General features: G+C 39.0%; 1 protein-coding gene across 1 annotated transcript; it reads left to right on the forward strand.

The window, feature by feature from the left end:
- The first annotated feature begins 3166 nt into the window (after positions 1-3166).
- On the forward strand, positions 3167-4305 carry LOC138871543 (uncharacterized). Its single transcript, XM_070149426.1, has 2 exons — positions 3167-3619; positions 3757-4305. Exons 1-2 carry the CDS (start codon positions 3167-3169, stop codon positions 4303-4305), a joined length of 1002 nt encoding a protein of 333 aa, XP_070005527.1.
- The last annotated feature ends 10355 nt before the right edge of the window (positions 4306-14660 follow it).

Below are 14660 nucleotides of genomic sequence, written 5' to 3' on the forward strand. Positions count from 1 at the left end.
CTTACTGTGAAAATGCTGAATTTTCTTTGGAGTACGAGATGCTTTGGCAAAAGATGTTCTTTGATTGTTTGACTTAAGTACATGTTGTTTCGTTTCCGTGAGCCCAACTTATGCGGACATGATTCATGTGACCGTTTGGCTGGGTACATCATTTCCTATTAGAACCTTGTTTTTCATTCCCTGGTTCTTCCGAGTGGATGACCTCTCAAGGGGGAGCCCTCAAGTGTTCGGGGTTGATTTCAAAAGAAGCCTTGTATGCTTGTTGGATCCTCCTTAGGTAGCGCGTGGACGTTGCCTCGTTAAAAACCTTACCGGTAAAAACCCATTTTGGGATAAAAACTCGATCGATGGAAAAGAGTACAACGGACGCTTCAGAACCTCGAGCTCTTCAAGCTGGATCGGCATCTCGACTGCTTTTATCGAGGGCCTGCGCAAAAGTTATCATAATAGTAAAAAAATAGAAAAAAGGGGAGATAATTATACCTTAGTGGCGATGGCGCTCTTGAGTTTCAGCGTTTGTTTTGCGGACGCGATGCGGTCCTTTATTTGAATACAACTGATGGTGTATCTTAAAAGAACGTGTGGATGACGTGTTGGGATTCGTCTGCTTTGTTATTTTTGGTTGTTTCTCTTTCTCGAGACTGGTTCTTAGCCGCTCGCTGAGGAATTCCTGAAGGTGTCCGTTATCGAGCAGCCGGGCCACTTCCTCCCGGAGTTGCCGGCAATCCTCAGTTCTGTGTCTATGCGAGTTGTGAAACTCACATAACAAGTTATAGTTCCTTTGTGAAGGATCCGAATATATAGGCCTGGGCCATTTGGCATCCCTAATTTTACTGATGGCGAAAATGATGTCCGATACATCGACGTTGAAGTTGTATTCTGATAGGAGAGGTGCCCCCGTTGGCCCTGTGCCCCCATCGAATCTGCCTCTGTTGATGAGTCCCCGAGGGTTCTATCCTCAATTTACCAATTGATCGTTGCGAGGTGGATTATGTCTTGGGGTATTCCTCCTATCTTCGGGGTATGGCTGATACCTCTCTTTGTTCAGTTTCAACTCTTTCGCTAGGAGTCTACTCAGATATATTGAGCCCGAGGGGGCTCCCAGCTAGTCATCCTCGACTCTGATCTTTGACTGGTACCGGTTGTGGATGTCCGACTAGGTTACGACAGGATACTCGATCAGATTCTCTTTCATCTACCTTGATGCCAATGAGCTTCGTTCATTTGGGCCTTGAGTGAAAGCCTATACCGCCCAGTTATCGGATACCGGGGGTAGTTCCATTTGTTCCGTTTGGAAGCGAGATACGAATTCTCGCAGCATTTAATTCTCCCTCTGCTTAATCTTGGATACGTCAGACTTCCTTGTTGCTATTTGATAGCACCAGCGTGTGCCTTTATGAAGGAGTCTGCTAGCATGGCAAATGAATCTATGGAGTTGGGAGCTAGGTTGTGATACCACATCATGGCCCCCTTCAAGAGAGTTTATCCGAACTTCTTCAGTAAGACGGACTCGATATCATCATCTTTTATGTCGTTGCCCTTTACTGCGCACGTAGGCAGTGACATGTTCGTTGGGGTTTGAGGTCCCGTTGTATTTTAGGATTTCTGGCATTCTGAACTTCTTTGGAATGGGTTTTGGAGTCGCTTCCTCTGGGAACGACCGTTGTACGAACTTCTTCGAATCTATACCCTTCAGGACCGGGGGTGCACCCGAGATTTGGTAGACCCGAAATTTATAGGTTTCGACCTTCTTGTCGTTGGCTGCTATCATTTTCTTGCTCGACTCGATCCTTTTGGTGAGGTCCTCAAGCATTTTTACGATGGCAGGATCAACTACCGATCTGTTGTTGCTCGACCTCTCTGGTACCTATTTGGCTAGGGGAGTAGCTTCCGGTACTACTATGCTGGGAGTCTTCGGGTGGCTTTCCAGCTAAGCGATAGCCAGCCGTTGTGCCTGCAGCATTTCAAAAATAACATGAAGACTAACTTCCTGTTCTTCCCGAGCTGGGGTTTTTTTGGGCTTCCTATTGGTCGCTATGTTGTATGCTCCTGTCGGTGTGTGAGGTTTCGTCGACCTGCTGTTCATCTTGCGAACCCGCATCCACTGGAATCGGTCCAAGTGCATTATCGGGGTTCTGTGGTGGCGCGCCAATAATTGGAACATCCACACCGTTTTCTCCATGTTTTTAAGGTTGTCGTTCTTGACTCTGTTCATTGAGCCAGACATTTTGACCTGAGATCGAATATCTTGGACAAGAAAAAGTGTGAAAGATAACTTGCGTTGTGTAGCGAAACCAACAAGAAAATAATCACTATTATTTTTAGGCCCACTGTGGGCGCCAAACTATTTACCGTAAAAATGGTAATATCAATTAAATTTGTTGATGGGACTCTAAAAATACGTGATCTATTTTTATGCTAGTTGTTTAAGCAGTTAATGCTAGATATGTGAAGATAAAAGATGAAATGCGAGCTAAAATAGAGTTATAATCAAACTGAGGGGTTAGCTGTCCAGGACTCAGACTAACCAATGAGGGGCCTCGAGGTCGATGCCTGGACTCGGGCTTGAGCTATGGGGGATAATCGGTAAGGAGCTAACAGTTAGGATATAATTAAAGGAGGCTCTTTATGGCAAATAACAAGCAATAAATGAAGAACAAGTATGAAAGTAGTAAGCAATAACAATAGTGCAGGGAGAATATGTTAGAGAGGAAAGAAAAAGTTCTTGTGTATTTCGTGTAGAATAGTTGGAGAAATAGTAGGGGGCCTTACAAAATGGCAAGGATCCCCTTTATATAGGAGGGGAATCCCAGCATAGTACAAAATGCATTAATTGTAAAGGTATGAAGATGGGACGACTAGATATGACACCAGGCTCTGCTAGTGCTATCTGCTCGCCTTGGGAACTCCCCATCCTCGGCATCGTTGTTGGGTCGAGCGTAAATGGACATCGAGGGAGAGAACTCGACCACAACCTCGTAGCCTCAAGATCTCGAGATGACTTCTAAAAATACCTTAATGACGAGGAATTAGACCCTATGATTTTACCATATACATAGTTCGAGAAGATCAAGGTAAATAATCACCGATTTATTATGTTAGCGAATCTTTGTTCGATGCTGAGACTCGATATCCTCATTTAGAGAAACTTGCATTAGCATTGATTATGGCATCTAGGAAATTAAGACCTTATTTCCAATGTCATCCTATTTCCGTGGTAACTGCCTATACCTTACATAATATATTGCATAAATACGAGTTATCGGGTAGATTAGCCAAATGGGCAATAGAACTAAGTGAATATGACATTACATATCAACCTAGAACTGCAATAAAGTCACAGGTTTTAGCAGATTTCGTGACAGATTTTAGCCGAGGGATACAGTTAGAAGTAGAAAAAGAACTGCAGATATTTAACGGATCTAATGCAGGTACATGGACCTTATTTACTGATGGTTCATCAAATGTAAAAGGAGCAGGTCTGGGCATTATCCTGGTACCACTTACGGGTGAAACCATAAGACAAGCAATAAAGTTCCATCCAAACACTAATAATGAGGCAGAATATGAAGTTGTGATTGCAGGTTTAGAGTTGGCACGAGAGCTCGGAATAGAGCAGGTAGTAATCAAAAACGACTCGCAGCTTGTTGTTAACTAGATGCAGGGGACTTATACAACCAGAGAGGCGAGGATGCAACAATACCTAGAAAAGGCACGAATTTGGTCAGGCAATTTCAAACTTGGAAAGTCATGCAGATACCAAGAGACGAAAATGCTGAGGCAGATGCTCTAGTTAATCTTGTATCTGCTGCAGAAGTAACAAATGAAGAAAATGCTTATGTGATTCATTTGTTTCATTCAGTACTTGAACAAGACAAAAATGAGGTAAATTACAATAATCTAACTTTGGATTGGAGGAACGATATTGTCAATTTTTCGCAGTATGGAATTTTACCTGAAGATAAGAAAAAGGCTCAAGCACTTCGCAAAAAAGCTGCTCGCTACTATTTAAATCAAGGCAATCTTTATCGAAAAATGTTCGGTGGTCCTCTAGCAAGATGCCTTGGGCCTTATCAAATAGAGTACGTGATGAGAGAAATACACGAGGGACTTTGTGGAAATCATGCTGGAGGAAGATCTTTGGTAAAAACCATGATTAGTTCCGGCTATTATTGGCCAAAAATGGAAGAAGACGCGAAAAATTTTGTGGCAAAATGTGACAAGTGCCAAAGATATGGTAACAACATGCATCGACCAGCTGAATTATTACATCCGGTCGTTGCACCATGGCCTTTTATGAAGTAGGGGATGGATATCATAGGTCCACTACCACAAGCCAAAGGCAAGGTAAGATTTTTATTAGTGCTCACTGACTATTTTACTAAGTGGGTAGAAGCAGGAGCTTTCAAACAGGTACGAGAAAAAGAGGTCAGAGACTTCATCTAGAGGAACATCATATACCAATTTGGGGTACCAAAGGGAATCATATGTGATAACGGTCCGCAATTTATAGGTGCACAACAGAATTTTTTCAAAGTTGACAAATTAAAAGGATCACCTCAATGCCTTACTATCCGGTGGGTAATGGACAAGCTGAATCAATAAATAAAGTCATTATCAACAACTTGAAGAAAATACTGGAAGAATCTAAAGGCAATTGGCCAGAAGTACTACCTGGAGTCTTGTGGACTTATCGAATAACAGAGAAAACAAGTACGGGGGAAATATCATTTTCACTTGTATACGGGGCTGAAGCCTTAATTCCATTCGAGGTAGGGGAACCAAGTATGAGATATACTCAAGCTTCTGAAGAATCGAACGAACAAGAGATGCGGATAATACTGGATTTACTTGAAGAAAGGAGGTAAACTGCATTAATAAGGATGGAAACACAAAAATAAGCTATTGAGCAGTATTACAATCGGAAAAGCTCGTCTGAGATACTTTAAGATTAGAGACTACGTACTCAAGAAATTCTTCCAATCCATGAGGGCAGCCAATGCAGGAAAGTTAAGTGCAACTTGGGAAGGGCCTTATAAGATTCATGGTATCGCAGGAAAATGAGCATACGAGCTTGAAACATTGGATGAAAAGATTCTACCTTCAAATTGGAATGCTGTTCATCTAAAGAGATACTACTTCTAAGGAAAGGAAATACCCATGGGCAGGTATCCTCACTAATGATTTTTATTTTTGAATTATTAAAATGTTACTAACAATTTTAGATGATAGGCAGAAAGCTAACCCGCACTAAATGATGAATTGTGACATGAAAGATACGTGGAAAGAACATAATTCCCGATCTAGGTTACAACTATTCTGGTGGAAATTTAAATGGGTTAAGCAGTCTTCATCTAAAATCATACCTCTGAGTCCCGTATGTTTTTCCTTTTCAGGAAAAGGACCGCATGGAAGGAATAATCAAGTGCTCGAGATTTCATACTTCAAAGCTCAAACACTTGGGGGACTATATAATATACATATGATATATGTATAAGGATGGAAAGGAAGACTGAAAACAATTAAACTTCAAGTCAAGCCTAAAATTCTACTCATCAAATATCAAGTTCAGAGCAAAGTCATGAGCCAATAACACAAGCCTGATAAAAATATCCGTGAAGAATACACTCGTGGATATAGAATTCAAAATCTTACAATGTTTAGGTTAAAGACAGTATTTAGTCATAGGTCATAAAGAAACCCTTGGATTTTATTTCTTTTTTGCAAATCTGTTGTAAAGAAAACAGTTACGGAAGAGTAATAAAAGATATTTAAATACATGTAAGATGTTATTTAAACTTGACAAAGTTCGAATGAAAACTTTATCAAAGTTATTTCAAGAAACATGTGTGTTCCAATTTCTTCTTTCGTATGTTTACACCATTATGAAGTTGAGACGTCTTCTTCATTAAGTGTCGTATATAAAAGGGCCCTCTTTTAAATTTATGTTTGATTCAAAGATCCATCAAGTTAATAAAGCATTTCTAAAAATGCAAAAAGTCAAAAGGGTAAGACAAAAACCCACGAATTAAAAAGCAAGACCTTGGACTTATAAAAAACAAGGCAAATTATTAAAAGAGTATAGCAGAAACTCGAAAGAATTAAGTTAAAATGAAAAATTAATAATATTAAGTTAAAACTAAGTATGAACTTAGTTATAAACTGATTGTCTTTTAACAAAAAGTCTCGAAAAGACCTGGGGACTTGCCATCACCAAAAACATAACCCCTAAAATGGTAGCAGGGGTACAACCACCACATATTCCACTAAAAAACAAAAAGAGTCAAACTTAGCAAATAAATTTTCACTGTGAAGCAGGAGAAGGGTTCAAAACGGCATTATCATCAATAGAAGTCTCGACTTGATCTGAAGGAGCTGGGACATCCACCGCACTAGGATCAGCTTCAACATGCTCGGGAGTATCAGCCATGGGAGAAGAGAAACTTTGGCTTTGCTGAGTTTTTTCAATGGTCTCTTTAATCTTTGCTAACTCAACATCCAAGTTAAAGACTTCTTGGCTAAACTCCATAAGGGTATCATGGCGTGTGTTCAATATAGCCTAACTTACTTCGACATCAGCTTTGTCCTCAAGAGCCTCGTAGTCTCTTTCCCAATGGTCAATTTCACTCTTGAGTTCCTCCCTCTCAGCTAAAACAGCATCGTAAGAAGACTGTAAAAGAGTAACCGAACTCTCCAAAAATTTGACCTTATCAGAAGACACACAGAGATCTTCTTGGGTCTGGGTGAGTGTTTGAACAAGTTCACCTGCATAAACCTCTTTCTCGTTCAACAAGGCCTTCAAACCCCTGATCTCCTCGGTTGCTTTGGAGAGTTGTTCGGCAAATGATGACTCGAGGAGATTTTTGTCCTTGCCTGCCTGGTTGGAAGAAGCTTTTTTAGCTGCTAACTCCGAAGCCATGACCCTCAACTGCTGCTCTAAGGTACATTTACTTTCTTCTAAAACTTCCATCTCAAGTTGAAAACTTTCATATTGTTCTTTCCAATTGTCTCCCTCAATGGGAAACCCTTTTCATCATCTCTGTACCGATGAGATTGATCTAAAAAAAGGGTAAGAATGTTAGTAGAAGGGGAACAGAATAAAGCATGAAAAGAAATTAATACTTTTAGTGATGACTATACGATATCATTCATCCAAGTCAAAGAACTGTGACTTTCTAGTTTGGACTTTTCAACCGGACCAATCAAGGGTTTCAACCATACGTCTATCTGACCTGACTTTTTCAAAAGACTACCATCGGCAGAGACTTCAATGGTAATATGCTTCATCACTCTACTTCCACTTGAAGAGCCAACCTCAGTACGAGAAATAGTAGTAGTGGGGACTGTAGAGAAAGTCATAATAGCTTGAAGCGGGGCAGAAACATCAGCAGTGGAAACAGGTAAAGAGCATTCCACTGGGACAGACATGAGGAAAGAGGCAAATGGTACTTAATCAGACACCAAATTAAAACTTTCACTATCAAACCCACGTGAAAAACGTTGTTCATCAGAGTCACGAGCTGCCGTATGAGTATCATCATCAGAACTCACTAAGGTGGCTTCAACAGGATCGGTCATGGGAACAGAACGGGGAGGAGTAGCTTCGTCATCTGAAATGTTGCGTCTTCTAGCCCGCGACCTTCTAACCAAAGAACTTCCATCTTGTTCTTCTTCCTCAGAATATTGGGACGTGTCAGCTTTCCTTTTCGATGAAGAACTCAAGATTATCTCCTGAACTCTTGCCAAAGAAAACCTGGAAGCTACGATTGACTCGGCACTTACACCACGAATAGGAAACCCTGATAAAAGGAAGGGTCAAATATATTCTAAAGGAAAGGTGGACAAAAGTAGAAAGGAAAAAAGTAAGGTTTTTACCATGAGTTTTAACCTTCCAACCAAACCTGTTCGAAAGGTATTTCCAAGATTTAACCTCCATCGGAGTAATGGTCAACAATTTCTCTATCCAACCACAGGAATTGGGAATCTATTCAACAGTTCCCATGGTTGCTGAAAAAAGAGAAGCGAAATAGTCACAGAAAGAACAAACCCTTTCTAAAAAAGGGAGGGGGGGGAGAAAAGAAAGAAAGTTGTAAAGAAAACTTAAGTGAAAAATTCCACTTTTTAGGGAATGGTACATTTTCTTCACCTACTAACCCTACAGTAGGAGCAACGACAAATCTGGCATACCAGCCACGGTCCTTGTCATCCTCGAGGCTGACTAAAACCCTCTTACTCCTCGCCAACAGAGTAAAGATCCCATGTTGGAACAACTTAGGGGAGTAGAGGTGGATCAGATGAAAAAAGGTAAAAGGTAATTAAGCCAAGTTCGCCAAATACCTTAGACAAGCAACAACCCTCCACATAATGGGGCCAATTCGTCCTAAACAAACATTGCAAAAATGATAGAACTCGATGATAACAGGATCAATGTGGGGTCTAAAATTTAGTGTAAAAGGATATGTATACACGAAAGAAAACCCAACCATGTAGGATGTAATCCTTTGATTTGCACTAGGAATTATGATTGGGAAGTCAGATTTCCAATGGCAATCTCTACGGACAACAGAGATTAAACCCTCAGTAATCTGAGAAGGGTAAGCATCAGCACGATCAAGAGAGGACATAGAAGAAACCTGATTCCTAATTGACTCTCTATCAGTATAAAAAGAAAGTTCAGAGGGGATAATTTCGTCTACTATGGGTTTACGAACTGGTTCATTAAAATCTCTACTTCTGGCTGAAGATCTATGTGGAAGAGAACCTCTAGTTCTAGAAGAAGAAGGAAGGGGTAGAACTAAGTGGAAGCAAAGAAGCACCTGGAATAGATGATGATCCTAAATTGCGTAATCTTCCCCCTCTCCTTCTTCTAACAAGAGCAAGGGGAAGTTCATCAACAATAGGAACTCTTCGGGGATTAGGGTTTGAGAAGACATGGCTACACGAGGAAGTAAACAAGAATGAATATTCAAAGATGGGAAACTTTTATGAGAAAAAAAAGACAAAGGTTATATTTATACTCAAAAGCAACCGTCAAACAAAAAAGGTAATGATGGTGACGTCATAATAAAAACTGTCACTTTGTGATTGATGTAAGCCGGGAAAAAACCTCAAAAGGCACAAAAGGGTTGCAGAACCAATCAAAAGTCACCACGTATCACGTACATTAAATGGAAGTGACATGCGAAGCGTTAGTTTTGGAGAAGTTATAATGATACGAAGAATGGCGGAAAAAATTCCCGCTTTAATGAAATCCACTTCCTAAATATTCAATTGATGAATAAATGGCAAGTGGGGGGACTATCTGTATCTGAAAAAATCAAGTTAACATTTAGAATTAATTATGTGCTGATACGTGCAGACACGTAGATCAATAAAAGAATGACAACTGACAAAGAATAGTTGAAGAGATACGAGCCTTAATAGGCACAGACAAAGATTCAAGAAAATAGGAAGGAACAGTTACTCGGTCCTCTTGGTAATTCAAAGAGACATCGGAGGAATGAACCTACATAGCAAAAAGTATAGATACGTATTATCCGTAATTAATGAACATCAATGATGGAAAACGTTATAGAATCTTCACGAAACAGTTACGATTGCCAATTATAATATTACATTAAATATCATTAATTGCTCATAATGGCTCTGTTATGAGAGGAAAGAAACGTATTACTTAGAAATAGCTATGAAAGGAGAGAAATAACATTTGTAAGGACACAGAATATTATTGGAATACACTAATTTACTTTACTTTCTTTTACTTATTCAGCTATCGTTTAAGTCAATTCTTCTTATTTATTCCATATTTGATTATCAGTACCCCGAGTTCTTCTAAAATTAGGCTTTGACCGAAATTCCTATTTTCTGGTTAAATGGAAGCTGAGTTTATTGCTTGTTTTGAGACTGCTTCACATTCTGTCTGGATGAAGAATTTTCTCACTAAATTGCAAATTGTGGATTTTATATCTAAGTCGGTGACTATTTTCTGTGACAACAGTGCTGTGTTCTTCTCTAAGAATAACAAGAGAACAAAAGGCTCTAAGCATGTTAGACTTAAGTTTCTTAAGGTCAGAGACATAGTAAAAGAAGGTGATATACATATTGAGCATATTAGCATAGAATCTATGTTGGCTGATCCTTTGACTAAAGGTCTTAGGCCTGTAGTAATTAATGAACATACTAAAAACATGGGTATTTTAGAGTCTTTTGATGTGCTTTAGTCAGTGGGAGTTATTTTGTAGCTGCTGACTGAGATATTGCTTTTAATAAATTTTAATTTATGCAAGCTTGTGTTATTTTCTTTTTGTTATGCCTATTGACTAACATGATCATTTATTTATTTTTATTTCCAATTGAATATTGCATAAACTCATGATATCATTGAGTTTTGCTGCTTGTTGCCTTGATTATCCCAAGTAAGGCACAAGGAAAACCTCCTAAGGTGATATGATTTTAATGTCATTTAATTTGGAGGATCCTGATGTGATATGATTATTATATCACTTGGAGGATTATTTCTTTCTAAGAAGTGTGAATCTATTTACCTTGATTAGAAAGATAATATGCTTAGCACACATGTTTGATCCATGTTGATGGAAATTCTAGCATATGTGGCCGTAGATAGAATTCATACATTAAAATGGTGTGATGCCTGCTATGATTCATTGTTAGTATTCTCTATCGAGACTGGATGGATTGTTATATGAGTCATTCTATCCTTGGCTATATGAGTACTATGGCCACTATAGAGTCTAAAGTTTTTTTTTCAAAATGATTTTCTTAAAACTCAAAAGTTTTAAAGTTGTTTTTCTTGTCCTCAATTAACGTTGGTGTCCAAGTGGGAGAATGCTGGAATTTGGACTTATGTTAATTAGTTATAGCCTGAAAGGATAGTGACATGGCCCAAGTCGTGGATAAATAAAAGGCCTAATATTAAATATTGTGTATGGATAAGTGAGTCCCAATAACTATTGGCATGTGATGGGTATACACTCTTTATAAATAGAAGCCAACCCCCATTTCCCTAGCTATTATAAAAACCCTAGCGTATTCTGCCTCTTGAATACGTAGTAACGGTAGACGTCTCATCAGTCATGTTCTCCGAGCTGTGAGAGTGCGTAGCTAGTGGATTGTGGAAGTTGGTCTCAGGATTAATTGCAGTTTGCTTTCGCTGCTGAATCTATGGAGTTTAACGGTACGCTCCCTTAGACTCTAAATCAAGATTATGATTCTATATCTGTATAATTGTGTCTTAATCTCTTCTATGACTACGATTTAATAATCTAACACAAGGGGCCAAAATATCCGCCCTTAACCGGATATTATGGCGCAAATCTCGTCCGATATCAACTGTGCATCAATGTTTACAAAATATTTTTTTATCTCACTAAGACTTGTACTAGAAATGAAATTCCCCTACTGTATAAAAGGGAGAACTTTTTTTATTTTATTTTAAGGACCACTATTGGCACGCATACCAAAGCAATAAAGTAAATTTTTGTTCTCTAGCTATTGTTTAAGGTGTTCTTCAGCTGTTTGTTTATTGAGCTGCAACCAGGCCGTTCCGAGGGCTGGATCGTAACCAATTTCAACATCCATCATAAAGCTAGATTTAATCATCCATCGCATTTGGTTTTATTATTTTGTTTTCCTTTAATTCAATTATTTACTGTTCTTAGATCATTCGTGTTAAATTAAATCACATATCCTTTAAATCGCATATAAATTCAATTGTTACTCATTTTAAAGGTAAACACTAATCAATAAAATCCTTTCACTCATAATTAAAATTAATTTGAGATATGAGAATGAACTCTTAATAGGGCTATTTTTCAGTTAATGATGCAAATTTAGATTAATCAAGCTAATGAGTAAGTATACCAAAGTGAACCCATTTCCCTAGAATATAGAACCTTTGGTAAGTATACTAAAGGGCTAAGTGCACCAATAGCCACTTTTGAATTCTTGTTTAAAATAAAATCATCATTTACAATATATTTATTTAGAATATAGGAAAAACTTAAGTGAGTGGCAGAGAGCCGCTCCATAGTCTTTTTCTTTGCATAAGACGAAACACGTATTCTCACTTTAATTTTTATTTATTTCAGTAAAATTATTTATTATACTGTAAATATCAGGTACAAATATATATATATATATATATATATATATATATATATATATTGTTATGTTTGGTTACATGGAGCATGGAGCTACCGCAATAATAATGTTACTCGCTCATGTTCATATTGTCCGTCTTTTAAGATTTTTGTACACCCTTTAAGTCATATAATATCCTTTCACCTTTTAAGTGGAGCATTATTCTTAGTTATTTTCCAAATAATATCTCCTCAGAATAAGTAGGGGCAGTGGCGGAGTCACATACCACGGAAGGAATTCAATTGAATCCCCTTGGTGGAAACTTATATTTCGTAAATGTATAGGTCGAAATCTGTCTCAGTACTTAGTGCAAAGTAACATCACGAAAAGAATCAGACGAGGTCGATCAAGAGATAGCGAGGCTCATGGTCAGGGTGCAAACAATGGTCGATGTCGAACACCGCAAAAAGAGTTGTAACGGCTAGTTTATTAGAATATGAGATTGAAGTGAATATTCCATTGGATATTCTTTGCATATGTACTATTAGGGTTTATTGGGGGGTATGTCCCATATAAATAGAAAAAAAAGTCAATGAATGAGGGCATGTAATATTCAATTGATAAGAACACTTTTCAATTGATAAAAATACAAACTTTACCTTTTTATCAATATTCTTGCTCACACTATTCCATACTTTTCCATAAAATCCAAGAATACTCTAAACATTCTAGGATTTATCTGTCACTCATCATTGTCAGGAGGAACAATCATCTAGTTCATTTATTATTGGGTGAATCACTCCTCCTATTTTACTTAAATGCCATTTATATTTATTTATTGCTAGTTACTCCTTATTACACATGTCTCTTTAGATATCCATTTACTGTTATCTTTAATTCTCTACCATATCTGTATACACATTGGCCACATCCTCAGAGTTAGTATTTAGGGAAATTATTATTAACTAGGTTTAATCCTTCAATGAACAAATATAACCGTTTCAACCGAAAGTTAATACTTGCTGGTCAAATAATTTGGCGCCGTCTGTGGGGATTTCTTTGTTAAATTTTTAGCTACCTCTAGATCTATAACTAACATGGACTTCTAGCGTAAAAAAAGGGACAAGAACATGATCCCCTTTCTTTGTATGCACAGATCTAATATGGTAGATAACAGAGAAGAAAGAACGAGGATAATGGGAGACCTCACAACCAACCTCTTGAACACCATCAATGAGATTTATGAAGCAGAGGACGAGGATACAATGCCCTATACCTCCCCCAGGCGAGGAGGATCACCACTCCTCATTGTAGCATCACAAAATCTCTCGGTAAAGGAGCTTCCACGTCCGTGGTGGAAGAGACGCCACCGGCAGTAAAAAAGCTCCTCGAGGCTTGGCTAACTGACATGCTAACCAACATCCTCCATAAGCCCGCTCAAGATACGGTTGCAAAAAATGCAACGACTTGCGTTATACCACAATCGAACGAGCAACGTGACCCGTTTCCTCCTCCAACGACAGGCATTACTTAGAATGTCGTTAATAGTGCAGGTGACGACACCCTCGCAGTCATTTTGAAAACGATGAAGGAAATGGAGAATGAGAGCAAAGAGCTTTGGGACCAAATGAGAGAACAACAATAAAGGGTCGATAAGATATCGGGTTCCCTAAAGCTCTTGCCAAAGAGAGATGCTGGTCAGTTTGTCGCGCAGCCATACAATGATGACGCTTTCCGGCATGCCATACCAAGGACCTTCAAACTGCCGCCCTACCTGCAAATATATGATGGTACGACCGATCTCGAAGACCATGAAACTCACTACATCACCACCATGAAAGGCAATGATCTCGCCAAGGAAAAAGTATCCTCTATTTTACTGAAGAAATTCGGCGAAACCCTCAGGGAGGTGCGTTAACATGGTATTCACAACTACTTCCATGTTCCATTGAGACCTTTGAAGAAATGACCAACAATTTTGTAACGGCCCATGCTGGGGACAAACAGGCTGAAGCAAGAGTAAACGATATCTTTGCTATCAAACAGTCTCCGGGAGAGAGATTAAGGTACTTCCTCGCCTGTTTCAACCGAGTAAGGATGACATTGCCGAACATATCGGAAGGGATGGCGGTTGCAGCTTTCTAGAATAGGCTGAGTAGAAATGGTTCAAGGGCAACGAAAAAATTATTAAGTCGGCTCATGAAGTACCCCACCCTACTTGGGATGAAATACACAATGCATATGTGCCGAGGTCCGAGCAAATGAGGACGACCTCAATGGGCCAACATATCGATTGACCTCGGTATAAGCCGATCCAAGAAAGATCGAATAAATGATATTAGGAGGGACCTCGTAGCTCCGCAAGCCAACTGGGAATGATATCTACCATATATAAGAAGCGCCATTGCACCCTCCCCCTGCTATGAAGAGAGCCCACCCAGATCAAGGACAAGGACTCACCGGAATGAAAGAGGTATGCCCCCATTGTTATCTACTCACAATTTTTGTGTGTCGCCTACAGAAATAGTTTATGCCTTGGAGAAGCTCGGAACGAAGGTAAA

The sequence above is a fragment of the Nicotiana sylvestris genome, chromosome 6 (genome assembly GCF_000393655.2).
Source record: "Nicotiana sylvestris chromosome 6, ASM39365v2, whole genome shotgun sequence".
In the NCBI taxonomy this organism is placed as follows: domain Eukaryota; kingdom Viridiplantae; phylum Streptophyta; class Magnoliopsida; order Solanales; family Solanaceae; genus Nicotiana; species Nicotiana sylvestris.

Bases quoted from the DNA above. Each gene is read 5' to 3' on its own strand.
- LOC138871543 (XM_070149426.1), top strand. From the start codon at position 3,167: ATGGCATCTAGGAAATTAAGACCTTATTTCCAATGTCATCCTATTTCC. The intron at 3,620-3,756 runs GTAGTAATCAAA...AAAGTCATGCAG, and splicing joins GAGAGCTCGGAATAGAGCAG to ATACCAAGAGACGAAAATGC.